The 19,756-nt window shown below is 41.2% G+C and overlaps 1 protein-coding gene across 2 annotated transcripts in view; it reads right to left on the bottom strand.

The window, feature by feature from the left end:
• furina (furin (paired basic amino acid cleaving enzyme) a) overlaps nt 1–15,330 on the bottom strand; it is a 94,760-nt gene extending 79,430 nt beyond the window's left edge. The window contains exons 1-2 of one of the 2 annotated variants that reach the window (XM_071401801.1): nt 14,630–15,330; nt 9,887–10,190 (exon numbers count right to left, since the gene is read on the bottom strand). In XM_071401801.1, the coding sequence (XP_071257902.1) occupies nt 9,887–10,087 (201 nt within the window). In that variant the 5' untranslated portion in view covers nt 10,088–10,190; nt 14,630–15,330. Of the gene's footprint in view, nt 1–9,886; nt 10,191–13,267; nt 13,423–14,629 lie in introns of those variants that run through there. The other variant, XM_071401800.1, reaches the window with a different exon arrangement.
• Between the last annotated feature and the right edge of the window lie 4,426 nt (nt 15,331–19,756).

The raw sequence follows: 19,756 nt of genomic DNA, 5'->3' as shown, positions 1-19,756 counted from the left end.
GAACACATTCTTATTTTCAATGACGGCCTAGGAACGGTGGGTTAACTGCCTTGTTCAGGGGCAGAACGACAGATTTTTACCTTGTCAGCTCGGGGGATTCAATCTTGCAACCTTACGGTTAACTAGTCCAACGCTCTAACCACCTGCCTCTCATTGCACTCCACAAGGAGCCTGCCTGTAACGCGAAAGCAGTAAGAAGCCAAGGTAAGTTGCTAGCTTGCATTAAACTTATCTTATAAAAAACAATCAATCAATCATAATCACTAGTTAACTACACATGGTTGATGATATTACTAGTTTATCTAGTGTGTCCTGCGTTGCATATAATTGATGCGGTGCGCATTCGCGAAAAAGGTACCTAACCATAAACATCAATGCCTTTCTTAAAATCAATACACATGTATATATTTTTAAACCTGCATATTTTGTTAATATTGCCTGCTAACATGAATGTATGTGTCACTTCTCTTGCAACAGAGTCAGGGTATATGCAGCAGTTTGAGCCGCCTGGCTCGTTGCGAACTGTATGAAGACTATTTCTTCATAACAAAGACAGCCAACTTCGCCAAACGGGGGGGGGGGGGGGGGGATGATTTAACTTCTCTAGGATAGGGGGCAGCATTTTCATGTTTGGATGAAAAGCATACCCAAATTAAACTGCCAGCTACTCATCCCCAGAAGATAAGATATGCATATTATTAGTAGATTTAGATAGAAAACACTCTGAGGTTTCTAAAACTGTTTGAATCATGTCTGTGAGTATAACATAACTTATTTAGCAGGCGAAACCCCGAGGACAAACCATTCAGATTCTTTTTTTTTTAGGTCACTCTTTTCAATGGGTTTTCATTGGGAATCCAGATTTCTAATTGACCTTCTTGCAGTTCCTACCACTTCCACTGGATGTCAACAGTCTTTAGAAATTGGTTGAGGTTTTTTCCTTTGTGTAATGAAGAACTACGGCCATCCAGAACGAGGGTAACTTGAAGTGTACTGTTAGATAGAGGCGCGTGACCAGAAAGCTAGCTACAGTTTGTTTTAATCCTGTATTGAACACAGATCATCCCGTCTTCAATTTTATCGATTATTTATGTAATACCTAAAGTTGTATTACAAAAGTAGTTTGAAATGTTTTGGAAAAGTTTACAGGTAACTTGAGATAATTTGTAGTCACGTTGCACAAGTTGGAACCTGTGTTTTTCTGGATCAAACGCGCCAAATAAATGGACATTTTGGATATATATCGACGAAATTAATCGAACAAAAGGACCATTTGTGATGTTTATGGGACATATTGGAGTGCCAACAACAGAAGCTCGTCAAAGGTAAGGCATGAATTATATTTTTATTTCTGCGTTTTGTGTTGCGCCTGCAGGGTTGAAATATGCTTCTCTCTCTTTGTTTACTATGGTGCTATCCTCAGATAATAGCATTGTTTGCTTTTGCCGAAAAGCCTATTTGAAATCTGACATGTTGGCTGGATTCACAACAAGTGTAGCTTTAATTTGGTGTATTGCATGTGTGATTCCATGAAAGTTTGATTTTTATAGTAATTTATTTGAATTTGGCGCTCTGCATTTTTACTGGCTTTTGGCCAAGTGGGACGTTAACTTCTCTGGGATATGTGGGACGCTAACAAAACCGCATTTGCGAAAAAAGCACAATCATTGCACGACTGTAACTAACCATAAACATCAATGCCTTTCTTAAAATCAATACACAGAAGTATGTATTTTTAAACATGCATATTTAGCTAAAAGAAATCCAGGTTAGCAGGCAATATTAACCAGGTGAAATTGTGTCACTTCCCTTGCGTTCATTGCACGCAGAGTCAGGGTATATGCAACAGTTTGGGCCGCCTGGCTCGTTGCGAACAAATTTGCCAGAATTTTACGTAATTATGACATAACATTGAAGGTTGTGCAATGTAACAGGAATATTTAGACTTATGGATGCCACCCGTTAGATAAAATACGGAACGGTTCCGTATTTCACTGAAAGAATAAATGTTTTGTTTTCGAGATTATCATTTCCGGATTCGACCATATTAATGACCTAAGGCTCGTATTTCTGTGTGTTATTATGTTATAATTAAGCCTATGATTTGATAGAGCAGTCTGACTGAGCGATGGTAGGCACCAGCAGGCTCGTAAGCATTCATTCAAACAGCACTTTCCTGCGTTTTGCCAGAAGCTCTGCTGTTTATGACTTCAAGCCTATCAACTCCCGAGATTAGGCTGGTGTAACCGATGTGAAATGGCTAGCTAGTTAGCAGGGTCACTCGCTCTGAGACTTGGAGTAGTTGTTCCCCTTGCTCTGCATGGGTAACGCTGCTTCGAGGGTGGCTGTTGTCGATGTGTTCCTCGTTCGAGCCCAGGTAGGAGCGAGGAGAGGGACGGAAGCTATACTGTGACACTGGCAATACTAAAGTGCCTATAAGAACATCCAATAGTCAAAGGTAAATGAAATACAAATGGTAGAGAGAGAAATAGTCCTATAATTCCTATAATAACTACAACCTAAAACTTCTTACCTGGGAATATTGAAGACTCATGTTAAAAGGAACCACTAGCTTTCATATGTTCTCATGTTCTGAGCAAGGAACTTAAACGTTAGCTTTCTTACATGGCACATACTGCACTTTTACTTTCTTCTCCAACACTTTGTTTTTGCATTATTTAAACCAAATTGAACATGTTTCATTATTTATTTGAGGCTAAATTGATTTTATTGATGTATTATATTAAGTTAAAATAAGTGTTCATTCAGTATTGTTGTAATTGTCATTATTCCAAATAAATCATAAAAAAATCGGCCCGATTAGTCGGTATCGGCTTTTTTTGGTCCTCCAATAAATCGGTATCGGCGTTGAAAAAACATAAATCGGTCGACCTCTAGTAGAGACGTCTCAGGCACGATGGGAGTAGAGACGTCTCAGGCACGATGGGAGTAGAGACGTCTCAGGCACGATGGGAGTAGAGACGTCTCAGGCACGATGGGAGTAGAGACGTCTCAGGCACGATGGGAGTAGAGACGTCTCAGGCACGATGGGAGTAGAGACGTCTCAGGCACGATGGGAGTAGAGACGTCTCAGGCACGATGGGAGTAGAGACGTCTCAGGCACGATGGGAGTAGAGACGTCTCAGGCACGATGGGAGTAGAGACGTCTCAGGCACGATGGGAGTAGAGACGTCTCAGGCACGATGGGAGTAGAGACGTCTCAGGCACGATGGGAGTAGAGACGTCTCAGGCACGATGGGAGTAGAGACGTCTCAGGCAGGCCAGACACAGAGCTTAGGCAAAACACCCATGGCTGAGAAACAAACTACTGCAGTACACCTGCATTCTCGGAGAGCTCTAGCACGCGACGAGAAAAATTATATATTCTCGGGCCATTTGGCCACCTATCTAATCCACTTTTAACAGTGAAATTAGAAAAATGTGCTTGTGTTTTTAACAAGACATCAGTGGCTCATTACTGTAAAAAACAGCCAGGGGCCAGAGTTGCTGAGTCCCAGGGGTGGAATGGAACTCTACAGGGACAATCAGGGGGGTCATAAAACCCCCTCAGCTGCAGCCTGTGATCTCCCTGCCCTCCCTCCACTTCAATACAACACCTGCACACACCAGCCCCACACCACAGCTGGGGCATGCCATTCCTCACCAGGTCCTGCTCACGCAACCCTCATTTCCTTCACTATCAGTCCAGGGAAGGCTGAATAACTGCTTTGATCAGAGCTCTACTACAATTTATTTTGCACAATGACTGGCGATGGATGCCTCATTGAAATCAGGAAGATCATTAAGTACGACTATTTCAATAGAGAATATCTGCATGATGGTATTATCGCATTTCTGCATGATTGTTTCACCTCCTTTAATGTTATTTCAAAGTTAATGCATATTAATGCAGGTGCGATGAACAGATACTGCACATAAATGATGTACTGTTGGCTGAAGATGTGACTGTTCCATGTAGAAAGGTGTAGTCACGGTTCTGTATGGCCTCTGTCCACGGCCTTCTATACAGATAGATAAAGCAGATGAACACATACTCACACTGATCCACATGGTAATGAGATGAGTGTGGAAGGCCTTCAAAATACAAAAAGGGATGGAGGCCCCCAGCCTGACCTTACCACACACACACACACACCACCCAGGGCGAGTTCAGCACCCTCCCTCCGACTCGCTGCGCTACCCCCCCCCAGCACCCCCTCGTAAATATAAATCGCTGCTCCCTACATTACCATACTCCAATCATCTCACACTTCATTCAGCCGAGCAGGCCATACAGAGCGCCTCGCTCCCTCTCACTTTTAGTGCCCAGTTGGCCCCCTCTCCTTTGCTTAATGGTCTATTTTAATGAAGGGGGGGGCTGCACACGTTGCATCAACAGCCCATCAAGTGATCAACCTTGCCTGATGCCGTTTGTGGCCTTGCCTTGTCCACAAAACAAACACAGCTGTAGTCAGTGCTGCTCTAGGTGATATGTTCAATCTTCCGGGGACGCATTAGCTAGGAATTTCTACGTTTGCAGGTTTCATGCCACATTACCCTGTGAATGGCCTTTTCCTCCTGGCAGGTTTATGGTTTGGGTCAGAGAGAGTTAAGGTCACACAGTGTGTCACCAAGCTGATAAGAGACAGACGATGAGGCATGTAGAAACTACCAGTGAGGTGGCTGATCTGGATGTCAAGATAATGTGGTTGCAACAGCCTATGCAGATGTCAAAACACTGGTTTTCCTGTAGCCACATTGGAGGTGGTAGCGTTCTAATAATCACACACACAGTGACTGAGTACTCACTTGCAGTGTGAAATCTAACAGCATAACAGGGTCAACTCTGTCCTCTAACTGGAGCCCACTGCAATTGAGTAAACATGAAGGCTAAATATATACCATTAGAGGAAGTACAAATACCAACAAAAAAAGTGCCACACTAGTATTGAGGAAGTTGGCTGCCTTATTCCTCAAGAAGAGTCCCGAGGGCAATGGAAGAGCAATCTAAATGTCTGAGAAGACTCAAATACCACACTGCTGCGGAGAGAAAATGTAAATACATTTCAGACTCCATTTCCAGACTCTGACAACTCTAAAGTGGAGGACAAGAGCTTATAAAAGCTGAAGTGTTGTCATTACAACATGTCCCTTCCCGCTGTAGGTCTGGGGCTGGGCCAGGTATGACCATGTAGAGAAAATAGTGTTTTTTGCAGAGCAAAAGGTCAGAGTAAAGCACATTAGCCGAGTAGAGTTACTGATCTGACCAATGAGGCTTGGCTAAACTTGGCTCTGGTCAACCGAGTGAGGCTCAAAACTTTTTACGTCTCCAACACGTTCAGATCCCTTTATGGTGATGGGACAAATCTACTCAGCAGTCATACAGACAGAGAGGCCCACACACAGCTCACAGTATCCTGAAAACAGTCTGAGTAAGTGTCTCTAATGGTCATGTCTGGATTCCTTATTCCCTTATGGCCAACACATAGTTAATGGCTTACTAGTAATCACAGTAAAAACAAAGCCATTGGGCATTTCACAGTGAGATTACTGATTAGTCTGCACTCTGTGTCTCGCAGCATAAACAACATTCCTGATGATTAGTAAGAAATACTGTCGGAATACAGGCCCCTAATCACAAATGGATGCCCTGTGAATAGAGGTGGGGTCTTTAAAATTGAGAGGCCTAACATCTGTCAACAGAGAGAAGAGACCCACAGGCCAAGCCTGCCCCAGTGCAGGAAGCCTGGCTTCATATCCGACCAAGCTCTTCAATTACTGTCAATATCACACAGGGGAAGGAGGGGTCAGTTGGTGTGGAAGAAGGAGCTACAATCTCTTACCGGGCCCTCCAGATATCCACTACTGTCCCTGGGTGGCTGACTGCTACAGAGGTAACCTAACTACCATATGTGAGGGCCGGTCACCGGTCACACTGGCAGGGCAGGCCGATTAAACTCTCCTTAGATTCCGTCAGAAGGAAGAATTACTGGGTCCCCCTTTCCATTAGGACCAATCAGTCACCCACACGTCAGCCGACAAGCCCACACCACTACCAATTACTGACATTATACACCCACTAAACACAACCTAGGAGTCAGTGGGAGGAAAGGTTTATCGTCTGACCTTCCCATAGCCCAGAATAGAATCTGTTCATGGATGCAATGTAAACAAATTATAAAGAAATCAACTAAAAATAATATTTTCTTGCAACCATTTTGTGTTTGTTTGCTAGCTAGTGATTTCACAATCCTCCACAGTTATTTTCCCAACATATTTTCCCCAAAGGGATTAAGCAATCTTATTTCATCTCTCTCGCTCTCTCTCTAGTGAGTTTTCAGAAACCATTGATTGATTTTTGCAACCTTTATTGAGTCTGTCTGAGCTCTAAAAAGGTCTAAGCTGATGTTTACTATGTGGTTCAGATCATTATTTGATAAATCAACATTATTGCCCATGGCATTAGTATAAAATCGACCTTTAAGCAAAAAGGCCTTTTAAAGGAAATTGACTCACAGACACTACATTTCCACAGTAGGCAGCATACAAAACATCTGGATGGAAACTATTACAGAGAGACATGTCAGAACGATAAAACCCCCGAATAAAAAGGTATCACCTTATAATGTCACCGGAATAATTATCTTACACACAGATCTATCCCATGACCAGGTGCATAATGAATGATTTCTAACTGGAAGACGTGATATCCAGTTGCCTAGCAGGATACAGGCTAACCAGGAAGGAAGCTATTAACGTTAAATGTGAAATGGATGCAAAAAGACAAAGGCAAAAAAACTAAAGTACTTCTACTCATCATGCCCCCGTTGAAGTCTTGGAGCAACCAGAGAATAGTGGCTCACTTACAAACAGGAAATGTTTACATTTATTTTACACCCGCCCACTGGCCCCTCAACAACAAACTATCCCAAGTAGAGCTTAATTATTCATAGATTGTCCTCAAAACGGAAGGAAGGAGAGGAACAGTGAAAACTTAAACCCTGGTGGTGCTGTTCATAGGATCGGAGTCCCATTCCTGTCACTGCCTGTTAGTCTTCCCTCAGCAGCACTGTGCAATTCATAGTTCAAAGTCCCATCTCACCCACGCTCTGATTGCGCGTTCCAGTCAGGAAGCTCCTGTCGGATCATCTGTTCCTGACACAAACACACAGCTCTGCTATGCAAACAATGCCACAACACAGCGCATTGAGGAGAAGAGAGGGAAGAGTCTGATGGCTAGTTCAAAAAGTTCTGTTAACACCACATGAAATGTACCATGACTTGCCTCTCAGCTGCGACAAAGGAAGACCACCACAGAAATAAGTTTGTGGGATGTTTCATTGAAAAGAAACAGAAAGTATGGAAGACTGTGGTAGTGTTGAGAACACAAACATATCAGAGAGACGGGGGAGGTCATTTTCTGATGAACTCATTTACCACAAACAAAACAGGAGGCTGAGCATATGGCGAACTTTGAAGGCCTCCTCCCCTTAAGTAATGAGATTAAAAGCTGTGTGAAAAGCAGAGAGATGAGTGAAGCTTTCAGGACAATACAGAGATCTCTACAGACACACACAGGTGTGGGATTCAACCATTTCGCTACACTCACAATAACATCTGCTAAACACATGTATGTGACCAATAAAATTTGACTTGATTCATATGGAGGTTGTGGTCAGCCACTCTCAGTAAGAGAGTAACAGAAGAGACATCTTACCCAGAAAGGCAATACTGCAGTCATTCAGGTAACTGTGTTTAGTCTGTTTGGGTGAGTCATTTCTCTGGAATGGATGACCTGAAACTAAACAGTCATAGAGGGGTTTCTATAAGGACCACTGCCTCTGGTACACTAATATTTAGACTAAATCTCCAGAAGAAGCACTGCATTTTACAAGTTATATGGGATATAAATACCATTCAACATTCTCAATATTACTCCTATACATAATATTTTTTTAAAGATACAGTTGAAGTCAGAAGTTTACATACACGTAGGTTGGAGTCATTAAAACTCGTTTTTCAACCACTCCACACATTTCTTGTTAACAAACTATAGTTCTGGCTAGTCGGTTAGGACATCTACTTTGTGCATGACACAAGTAATGTTTCCAGCAATTGTTTGCAGACAGATTATTTCACTGTATCACAATTCCAGTGTGTCAGAAGTTCACATACACTAAGTTGACTGTGCCTTTTAACAGCTTGGAAAATTCCAGAAAATGATGGCATGGCTTTAGAAACTTCTGATAGGCTAATTGACATCATTTGGGTCAATTGGAGGTGTACCTGTGGATGTATTTCAAGGCCTACCTTCCAACTCAGTGCCTCTTTGCTAGACTCATGGGAAAATCAAAAGAAATCAGCCAAGACCTCAGAAAAAAAATTGTAGACCTCCACAAGTCTGGTTCATCCTTAGGAGCAATTTCCAAACGCCGGAAGGTACCACGTTCATCTGTTCAAACAATAGTACGCAAGTATAAACACCATGGGACCACGCAGCTGTCATACCGCTCAGGAAGGAGACGCGTTCTGTCTCCTAGAGATGAACGTACTTTGGTGCGAAAAGTTCAATCAATCCCAGAACAGCAGCAAAGGACCTTGTGAAGACGCTGGAGGTAACAGGTACAAAAGTATCTATATCCACAGTAAAACAAGTCCTATATCGACATAACCTGAAAGGCCGCTCAGCAAGAAAGAAGCCACTGCTCCAAAACCATCATAAAAAAGCCAGACTACGGTTTGCAACTGCACATGGGGACAAAGATCGTACTTTTTGGAGAAATGTCCTATGGTGATGAAACAAAAATAGAACTGTTTGGCCATAATTACCATCGTTATGTTTGGAGGAAAAAGGGGGAGGCTTGCAAGCCAAAGAACACCATGAAACAAAAATAGAACTGTTTGGCCATAATTACCATCGTTATGTTTGGAGGAAAAAGGGGGAGGCTTGCAAGCCGAAGAACACCATCCCAACCGTGAAGCACCGGGGTGGCAGCATCATGTTGTGGGGGTGCTTTGCTGCAGGAGGGACTGGTGCACTTCACAAAATAGATGGCTTCATGAGGAAAGAAAATTATGTGGATATATTGAAGCAACATCTCAAGACATCAGTCAGGAAGTTAAAGCTTGGTCGCAAATGGGTCTTCCAAATGGACAATGACCCCAAGCATTCTTCCAAAGTTGTGGCAAAATGGCTTATGGACAACAAAGTCAAGGAATTGGAGTGGCCATCACAAAGCCCTGACCTCAATCTTATCGAAAATGTGTGGGCAGAACTGAAAGCATGTGCGAGCAAAGAGCCCTACAAACCTGACTCAATTACACCAGCTCTGTCAGGAGGAATGGGCCAAAATTCACCCAACTTATTGTGGAAGGCTACCCAAAACATTTGACCCAACAATTTATAGGCAATACTACCAAAAACTGATTGAGTGTATGTAAACTTCTGACCCACTGGGAATAAAAGCTGAAATAAATCACTCTACTATTATTCTGACATTTCACATTCTTAAAATAAAGTGGTGATCCTAACTGACCTAGGACAGGGAATTTTTAATAGGATTAAATGTCAGGAATTGTGAAAAACGGAGTTTAAATGTATTTGGCTAAGGTGTATGTAAACTTCCGACTTCAACTGTAAGTATTTTTCTGCTCTAGTAAAGTGATATAATTCAATTGGATCCGAGTGCCTCGGAGGCTTGGCAACTTCCAAGTGTAATAAATATTTAAGCCAATTTGGGGTCAGGTATTTTGGCACTAACAGGCAATGTGGGAAAAGACGTCTAGATCAGCACTTTCTGCAGTAGATGTTCCCTAATTATTCACTTAGACAAAAAAGCACACAGAGACACAAACAAAAGAGGGTGAAGAATCCCCAACAACTCACATTGCCATGGTTGACGAAGCCATGTTTACTGGCAATGCGGTCAGCCTCGTCTGGTCCTCCAGCGATGTGGACGGCCCATGTGTTGGTGTAAACCCTCTGACCAAGGGCCATGCCCAGCCCAGACACCAGCAGGACCAGCAATGGTCCCAGTAGCAGCCGCGACCAAGGGCCCATGGAGGAGGATGGAAGACCCAGAGCCATGGTGTCCTACAACAGCGCAGTCCCTGAGCTCAGCGTCTCTATGATAGGCCGGGGGTGGCCAGGGGACATACAGGGGCGCAGAGAGACGACACAGGAACAGTCACTGCACCGGGATCACATAAGAAGAAAGAGAGCGTTACTAACATGTAGCAGAACTCAGCACAATGAGAAAAACAACTCCTACAACTTCTATTCAGAGCGCTGTAATAGTGAGCTGAAGCAGCATGTATTGTCAGAAGGAAGGCAATCCTGCCAAGGTTTGCTGACTTGTTACATCGCAACCATGACAACAGCATTACAAAAGGAAAGCGGTGTGATGTGAAGATGTCAAAATTTACAATGGAACAATACCAGATTAACAACAGACTTGAGTTAAAGGAGTCCAAGGTCCTTACTTCTCCCTTTCAGTGAAGCTATGACAATTAAACACGTATGGTATTTGGAATTACAAAAAGGCACTTTGAAAGAAAATAATCATTAGTTGAAGGAAACAGATTCCATTCCAATTTCTATAGCATAAAAATGTTGATTGCAAATGCAGACTTTTCAACAGCCTGTTCCCCTGACAAACTAAAAACAAATCCATGACAGTTGAAATATTATTTTCCTCCTAACTTTGCTTCTTGGGTTTTCTCAGCACTGGAGGTGGTGGAGGAGTGGATGTCTCTTACCATGCATTATGCAAAGCTTATGGATCACACATGTACTATTCTACTTCCCCTCTCACTCTCCTTCGGTAAGCCAAGATAGAAGACTTTCGCCCAGCAATGACCAAAAGTCACCCAGCAGTGACTAGTCTAGGTCTTCACCCATGAGAAAACTTTTCCAAGTAAAGAGCATTGTGAACTGGAATCATGAAAACACTGTCCAACCCCATAGAGATCCCTAACCACTAGTTTGAGAGGTGTTCAGAGTGAAACCAATTAAGAAATGTAGCCTGCTGACTTCAGAGAATGTGGTTGAGGCTCCTTTGAGACTTCCATTACTTCTCCAAAAAGCTACAAAGAACACTGGCCCTACCTGTTCCTCAACCTTCCAAGAAGATTTTTCATCGAACAAAACATTTCATTTTCAGCTCGGTCTTTCAAAAGGAAACCGGATGATGATGAGTCACGGAGAGAGTCAGAGAGAGAGAGAGTGATGGGGATATTTCAGCTGGTCTTCCCTATGAGGATGAGTGTTAGCCATTGGCAGTCAGTTCTGAGACCTCAGCTGGGATGGGGCTCTGGCTGAGGAACCTTGGAGGCTCGTAGGCTCAAGCTCCACACAGGAAATTTGAAAGAAGAAAACATGAAAAAACATGCAAGGCTCGGCTCCCCTTTGAAGCGCTTTTGGCAATTGAAACCCAATACATGCAAATTACAGAGCGTCTGGAAAAAAGACAATGTCTTCAACAAAACAGAGAAATAGTGTTGCTTGGCATGAATATGCTAAATGAGAAGCTGGCTGAAAAATCCTGGAGGATTCAACCCATTAAAGCTTAAAATAGCAGGCAGAGGTAGAAAGAAGCATGGCACAGTTAAAATCTCTTCAATACTGATCTAGCTATAGACCTACTGGCCGTTAGTTACAAATAACTACTCTCCAAATAAAACTACTTCTGACTGCGCCTTTCAGACAATTTATAGGGATGAGGAAAAATCCCTACTGACTCATACACTTACTCATAACTAAATGTTTAAGTTTGTACTGTAGTATCCTAATTCCATCACAAATATCATTACATAAAATAAACCAACGCTTCTTTGTGCCCAAAGATTTATGATCCACTTAGAGAATTATTTGCAATGCTAAAGACACAATGCAGAGGTCTAGATTAAGCATTGGTTTAAAACCTGCTAAACCACATGGTCATGGTGACCATTAGCTTCTGGCAAAACAACTTGTTTTTCAAGCTCAGAGACCAAAACATTCCAGTCTAAAAGGCTACAAACAAGACAAAACACTTATCTGAATGAACATTTGATGCATTCCAGGTTATTTCATTCAATGAAAACATTTCAAAGAACTAGTTGAAATACTACTAGTCCCTCGGGTTTGTGAAATCCATTGACAGAGTGGCCGTCAAATCCCTGTCCAGTGCTCCAGGCAGCGTGTTCTGTTACAGCTGTTCCAATAGACCCGACAAAACATACCCACCTAACAAGCAGCAACATTTCCACTTTATGTACTGCCTTGTTCTGCTGTTGTTCTGGCTGGCAACATCATTGTATTTTATTTTAGAGGGGGTGATGAATTTTTTCATCACTGAACAATTCAAAAACAGCTCTACAAAAAGTACCAGTATGAAAATACTCAGGTGGATCAACTTCAGCTTTCAGAACGGATGTATTATTCTGACAGAACACTTGGCCAAAGCCACCAAATACAATGCAATTTTAACTTTAACTATAACTGACAAAGTACCACACTGTTACAATAGCAGGAATATGCCCAGATTGACAGCTCAAGAAACAAGGAAAAAGAAACTGACATTCCAATTATTCCACAATGATGATTGACATTACTAGTTTCACAGAAAAGGTTCTGAGAAAACAAATGCCTGGCAAAAAAATGAAAAAGCCTTAGCTCAGAAATGAGAAACATTTAAGCCACACGAAAGCCATTATATCACGCTCATACACACTATTTGGCCCATTGTTCCCTAAACCTCAGTGCATGTGGAACCCTGCAGGGAAGAAGAGCTGCGGTGCTGCCACAACTATGAGAGGAGAGAAGTTTGCTCTGCCAACTGCAGCCAGTGCTATCAGAGCAGCAAACACAAAGTTAGACAGTCTGTAAAGTCAGACCGTTCCTCTGAGATGAGCACGAATCAGTCTGATTCTCTATGGTTCATTTATTTATTCGGGCACACCAAAGCTTCTTTGTGCCCAAAGATGTAGGATACACTTAGAGAATTACTGGCAATGCTAAAGACAATGCAGAGGTCCAGATTAAGCATTGGCTTAAAACCTGCTAAACCACATGGTCAGAGTGATAATTAGCTTCTGGCAAAACAACTTGTTTGTCGAGCCCAGAGACCAAAACATTACAGTTTAAGAGGCTGCAAACAAGACAAAATACTTATGAATAAAATGTTGATTAAACTCACTGGGTTCTCTCTAAATTCCCTAAAGAAAACTACAGTCTTTAGAGCATAACACTTTCAAGGGAAAAAAAGCTGTAAGATATGCAGCTCACCTTTGAGCTTCAGACTATTGTTGTTGTGATTCTGATGCAGTCCGATCTGATGCGGAGGCAGCACACACAGACAGAGGTGTGCACCTTCCCCAAGCCTCCCTTTAACGGTCACAGACATGCATGGCTCAAAGTACACCCGCCCCTAGTGACCTCATCTGGGCACTCAACTGTTCAGCCGGAGTTTAATGTCAGTATAAAACCATATACCGTGGAATAACAAAAGCGCAACTACTTTACTGCTCGCGGGAGAAAGTGGGAAACCAGACATTTTTCTGCCAGTTCTCATAAGTGTTAGCAGAGTAAATAATACCATACATCAAAGTTTGGCAGCAACTATTATAAAGCTGCACAAGCGATAACAGATAGATGTGAATCAAAATCAGCAAGTAGTCATACATTTCACAACTCTGCTTGAAATTATCTAAAAGGGTCACCAAAGGCCAAATGGAAAACACATTACATCCTAGGGTGATAATTTCACCAAGTGTAAGTCAAAATGCAGATGGGGATGGTGATTGCCCTTAACAGGAGATAACATTGGCAAACCACAGAGCAGTGACCAAGGTTAGAATCCTTCAGCATTTTCCTCTGCCAGAGGTGTCAGGTCTCCCTACTAGCAATCAAAACATGGCCACTGGCTCAGGAGTTGAGGAATGGCTAAAAAGTCAACAAATCTCAAACAGGAACAAACTTTCAGAGTCCAGTGGTTATTTGCACAATTTGCATTTTCCCCAAAGGCAAATTGGAACTCAGGGAGAGGACAGCCAAGCTCTGACACACACTAACCCAGAAACATGATAGGGGCACTTAAAGGGTGCTAATCACTTAATATGTGATGAAGACAATACATTTGGATCACAATCCACAAAGAGTATCCAGGTCCTAAGGTTAACATTTACAGCATACTACAATATCCTGTCTTCTTGTGTTGAGCTCCTCTAACACGCCACTGTATGTTGCTTGCAGATAATTAATATGCTCTGTCATAAGGAAAGTGTTTAATTACCATGAACAATGCCTTTATCATATAGAGTAACAAGGCTACAGTAGTAGCGTTTTCTCCACTGAATAGACACTTCTTCAAATCATGTATGTCCCCCAAGCAAGCTACAATTCAAATGTAAAAAATATTTCAAGAGGCCTTTCTTAAAATTGTGAGCAAAACATTGAATATCTCCTCTTTTGACAGTCATACCAGTGAGTCAACATGCCCAGTTAGGCTATACAACTTCTGCTCGTAGCTCAAAAAGTTACCCAACGTTTCACTAAACCATTCGAGTTTCATTATATTATATTGTATGACAACAATTATGGTTCATATCAGAAATGGCTTATTATTGCAACAAAAAAACAGTAACTTACCACAAATGTCCTTGACAACTGCAAACGGTTTGGCGAAAAACTTCGAATACAATAAATTCCTGAATCGTCTCCCGCTGGTATTTCAGTAAAGTAACACTGTATCGCGTTATCAGCAACAACTACTTGATACAACGTAGCCTACTGCGATTCTGCGGCGCTCAGAGCACGCGCTCTTTCACCCAATTTCTCCCCTGTGTCTAATCCCAGCCTTCTGTTTCTCTGATCGTTCCGATTTGGACGGTAATCGGAATATAATTTCAAATAAACCCACTCCACAGAACAACAACAACAACCGGGATCGACGGCGTCAAGTTTCAGCTAACGTTACCGCCAGGCTCGTAATGCCCTTCTAGCCGACACAGTTACAGCCCGAGTGTCTCTGTAGATAGGGACAAGGCAATACCGATGACAGGCAAAGCACACTCCTCACACTAACCAACTAGTCTGGCCTCTTCCAGGAACGAAGGCACACCAGTACAAAACTCCCCATGAGCGCCTCAATTATCGGGAAACTTTCCAATGCCTTGGGAGGGTTTATTCTGTAAATTTACCAGTTCCCGTTTACATTATGCATGATCCCCTGTCTTCTTTGATATACTAATTAATCGAATATACTCTTACAACTACCATACTACATTGCTAATGGTTACAAAATAAATAAAAAATAATATGAACCCTCTCAAAACAGCTGAGGGGTCCACCTTACGTAGCCCCTCGGGAAATACGTCATGGCGAACGAGGGCAAGGGGGAAATGCACAGGATTTGGACACACTTACTGCTCAAGAGTAATATACACAGTAGTATATCGCCATCTGCTGGAATAATCTATAACATTTTTTGTTATATAATAATATATATATATATAATATATAATAATTACAATTTAGCAAACAAAAACTGGAGTGATAGATGTGCAGAAGATGAATGTGGAAGTAGAGATACTGGGGTGCAAAGGAGAAAAAAAAGACAATATGGGGATGAGGTAGTTGGATGGGCTATTTACAGATGGGATATGTACAGGTGCAATGATCTGTAAGCTGCTCTGATGCTTAAAGTTAGTGAGGGAGATATGAGTCTCCAGCTTCAGTGATTTTTGCAATTGTTCCAGTCATTGGCAGCAGAGAACTGGAAGGAAAGGCAGCCAAAGGGGGAGTTGGCTTTCGGGGTGACCAGTGTTATATACCTGCTGGAGCGTGTGCTACGGTTGGGTGTTGCTATGGTGACCAGTGAGCTGAGATAAGGCGGGGCTTTACCTAGCAAAGACATATAGATGACCTGGAGCCAGTGGGTTTGGCGACTAATATGAAACGAGGGCCAGCCAACGAGAGCATACAGGTCGCAGTGGTGGGTAGTATATGGGGCTTTGGTGACGAAACGGATGGCACTGTGATAGACTGCATCCAATTTGCTGAGTAGAGTGTTGGAGGCTATTTTGTAAATGACATCGCCGAAGTCAAGGATCGGTAAGATAGTCAGTTTTACCAGGGTATGTTTGGCAGCATGAGTGATGTATGTTTTGTTCCGAAATAGGATATTGTCTGCAGTGGTCAGAATAGTTTTTTAGGGGGGTGGACCAGATGTTTTCATTTAGATGAACATCAGATATGCATCATAATATAGCAATATAGTCTATATGCATTACATTATGATAATACACCTTTATTCATTAGGGTTTAGGTTTTAAATAGTAGGGCCCTCACTCACAGCCCTAAAACAAGCAGTGATGTGCACCACTACAAATTCGTTTTCAAAAGCTCTGAGCTGAGGAGTCTTTCAATAAGAACTCAAACAAAGCAAACCCTTTCCACCCCAGCCCACTGCTACCCACCTGGCTCTGTTGGAGTATATTGGTGCTCACTGCCATTTAATGGCTGCAAAGGGATGGAGCGTGTAATTGTTGAATAGCCTACCGCGTGGCGTTCAGGTCGCACCATTGGCGCAAACTGTAGCCTAATTATGCCTGTTTACTCAGCCAATCAACGACATTATTATACTTTTCAATCTGGTCACTTTCCTTGGCTTGTCTGATCCAAGGCTAAAGACAATTGCAACCCTGTTAGTAAATAGATTGAAAATTAATTTTAAAAAGTGTACTAATCTTCCACCGAACATTGGTCAGTGGTCGACTAAAATAAAAGTTTAGCTAAAACGTTTAGGAATAATACCTCCATCTTGCGGCTAGTTGGACTACTGGCAGTGGTTACGTTCAGCGCGCCCCCTGGTCTTCAACAGTTGTGCTCTAGAATGTTAAATGAAATATGTTTTACATTTCTTTTTTTTCTTTTTTTATTATGAAAACAAATACAAAAAAAACTGAAATATACAAACAAGAGTACATAAACCTAACAGATCCATTTTCAATTTGTTAAATACTTTCATGGTGCAAATTGCTTTTTTGTTTTTACATTTACTGATAATTTCAAAATAATATTTCAATTCTATCTTAAATAATGTGAAGAGGGGTTTGTTCTCTGCCCACTTCATTTCATGGACAAATAATCTTCCATGAAAGATAAACAAATTAACAATGAAAGTTAAATCAGGGTCCATATCATTTGGTTCAAAATAAAATATAATATCAGAGTCTTTCAAATTAACATTAATAGTTGTTTCTTTTAAAATAAAATCGTCTAACTCACTCCAAAATCTTCTGACATAAGAGCAGTCCCAAAATAAATGGTCAAGAGTCTCTGGGTCACAATCACAAAATACACATTTGTTATCAATAGCTATTTTAAATGTGTGTATAATAAAGGTCTTTACGGGGTAGATTCTATGAATGAGTTTGTATGATACTTCTTTCACCTTATTAGATATACAATATATAGCAGATAACAACGAAACTTTGTTCCAGTTCACTTGTCCTAGGGCTGCATTCCAGTACATTTTAGCAGAGGGAATAGTAACATATTGACATAGTTTCCTTATATACATGTTATTACATTTATAGTTTAAAATGTCAATTCCTTCTAATTGTATTGAGGCTACAAAATCCTCAACAGTTGCACTTGGAGTATTGTTATATTCTCCTAAAAGAAGAATAGCACCTTTAGGGACAGCTCTAATAACAATTTGATACTCCTCGGGAGTGAATGTAACATTGTGTGTTCTAATAAATTCTGGAATATCATATAGTTGTCCATCACTATTCAATACTTGTTTAACCCAAATAATGATGTTGTCAAAATCTTTATGATTCCAGATTGTATACCTATGAGGGGAAAAATTGTGTTTGTACATGAGGTTCCAAGTTAGAAGTACTTGTTTATGAAAGTTTGCAAGCTTAATAGGGATTTTACCCATATTAAAGTTGCATTTGAGTAAGAATTCTAGACCACCAATTTGTTGGAATATTAAATTAGGGATGATATTCCAGATGCAATCCTTATTTCTTAAATAGTTTTGTATCCATTTAATCTGAAATATTATATTAGAGGTTTTAAAATCCAGAGCATTCAACACTCCCTCACCTTGGGTGCTACATATTACCGATTTTCTTTATAATGAGGTTTATTCCTCCATATGAAGTTAAATAATTTAGTATCAACCATTTTAGTTACTGACAGAGGAACATCCAAGGCAAGGGAGGTATAAACTAATCTGGACAGACCTTCAGATTTTGAAAAAAGTACACGTCCAGATAAAGAAAGATCTCTTAATAACCAGGAGTTAAATCTCTTTCCAATTTTCTCTACAATATGAGAGAAATTTAAATTGGCCCTTTCTTTCTGATCTTTGTTAACTGTAATAGCAAGATACGTGATCACATCTTTTACAGATATTACATACTGAGTTTAAGTCACATCTTTTCAACGCAAATAATTCACATTTCCTAATATTCAGAGATAAACCTGATACATGTGTGAAGGCATTAATACAATCAACAGCTTTCCTGACTTCATTATGATCTTTTAAAAAATGGTGGTGTCGTCAGACAATTGTGAACATTTTATCTCTTTGTCTTGTATCTGAATACCCCTAAAACTATCCTTATTTATATGAAGTGCCATACTTGTGTGACCAATAAAAATAAGAAAGGAGAAATTGGGCATCCTTGTTTAATTCTAATGTCGAATCTTTGTGAAGTTCCATGGGATCATTTAACAGAGCTGTTACTATTATTGTAAAGTGTCTTAATTACACTTTGAAAATATTGACCAAAACCAAAAAATCGAAGAGTCTCAAAAATAAAATAATGTTCAACTGTATCAAATGGCTTGTAAAAGTCTACAAATAAAATAAAGCTGTCTTCCATAATATGCTCATTGTAGTCTATCAAGTCCAATACTAGTCGAACATTATTACATACAGTGGGGAGAACAAGTATTTGATACACTGCCGATTTTGCAGGTTTTCCTACTTACAAAGCATGTAGAGGTCTGTAATTTTTATCATAGGTACACTTCAACTGTGAGAGACGGAATCTAAAACAAAAATCCAGAAAATCACATTGTATGATTTTTAAGTAATTAATTTGCATTTTATTGCATGACATAAGTATTTGATCACCTACCAACCAGTAAGAATTCCGGCTCTCACAGACCTGTTAGTTTTTCTTTAAGAAGCCCTCCTGTTCTCCACTCATTACCTGTATTAACTGCACCTGTTTGAACTCGTTACCTGTATAAAAGACACCTGTCCACAACCTCAATCAAACAGACTCCAACCTCTCCACAATGGCCAAGACCAGAGAGCTGTGTAAGGATATCAGGGTTAAATTGTAGACCTGCACAAGGCTGGGATGGGCTACAGGACAATAGGCAAGCAGCTTGGTGAGAAGGCAACAACTGTTGGCGCAATTATTAGAAAATGGAAGAAGTTCAAGATGATGGTCAATCACCCTCGGTCTGGGGCTCCATGTAAGATCTCACCTCGTGGGGCATCAATGATCATGAGGAAGGTGAGGGATCAGCCAGAACTACACGGCAGGACCTGGTCAATGACCTGAAGAGAGCTGGGACCACAGTCTCAAAGAAAACCATTAGTAACACACTACGCCGTCATGGATTAAAATCCTGCAGCGCACGCAAGGTCCCCCTGCTCAAGCCAGCGCATGTCCAGGCCCGTCTGAAGTTTGCCAATGACCATCTGGATGATCCAGAGGAGGAATGGGAGAAGGTCATGTG

The sequence above is a fragment of the Salvelinus alpinus genome, chromosome 5, assembly GCF_045679555.1.
Source record: "Salvelinus alpinus chromosome 5, SLU_Salpinus.1, whole genome shotgun sequence".
Classification (NCBI taxonomy): domain Eukaryota; kingdom Metazoa; phylum Chordata; class Actinopteri; order Salmoniformes; family Salmonidae; genus Salvelinus; species Salvelinus alpinus.
Note: the sequence above shows the minus strand (reverse complement) of the source record. Positions and strands in the feature narration are given on the sequence as shown.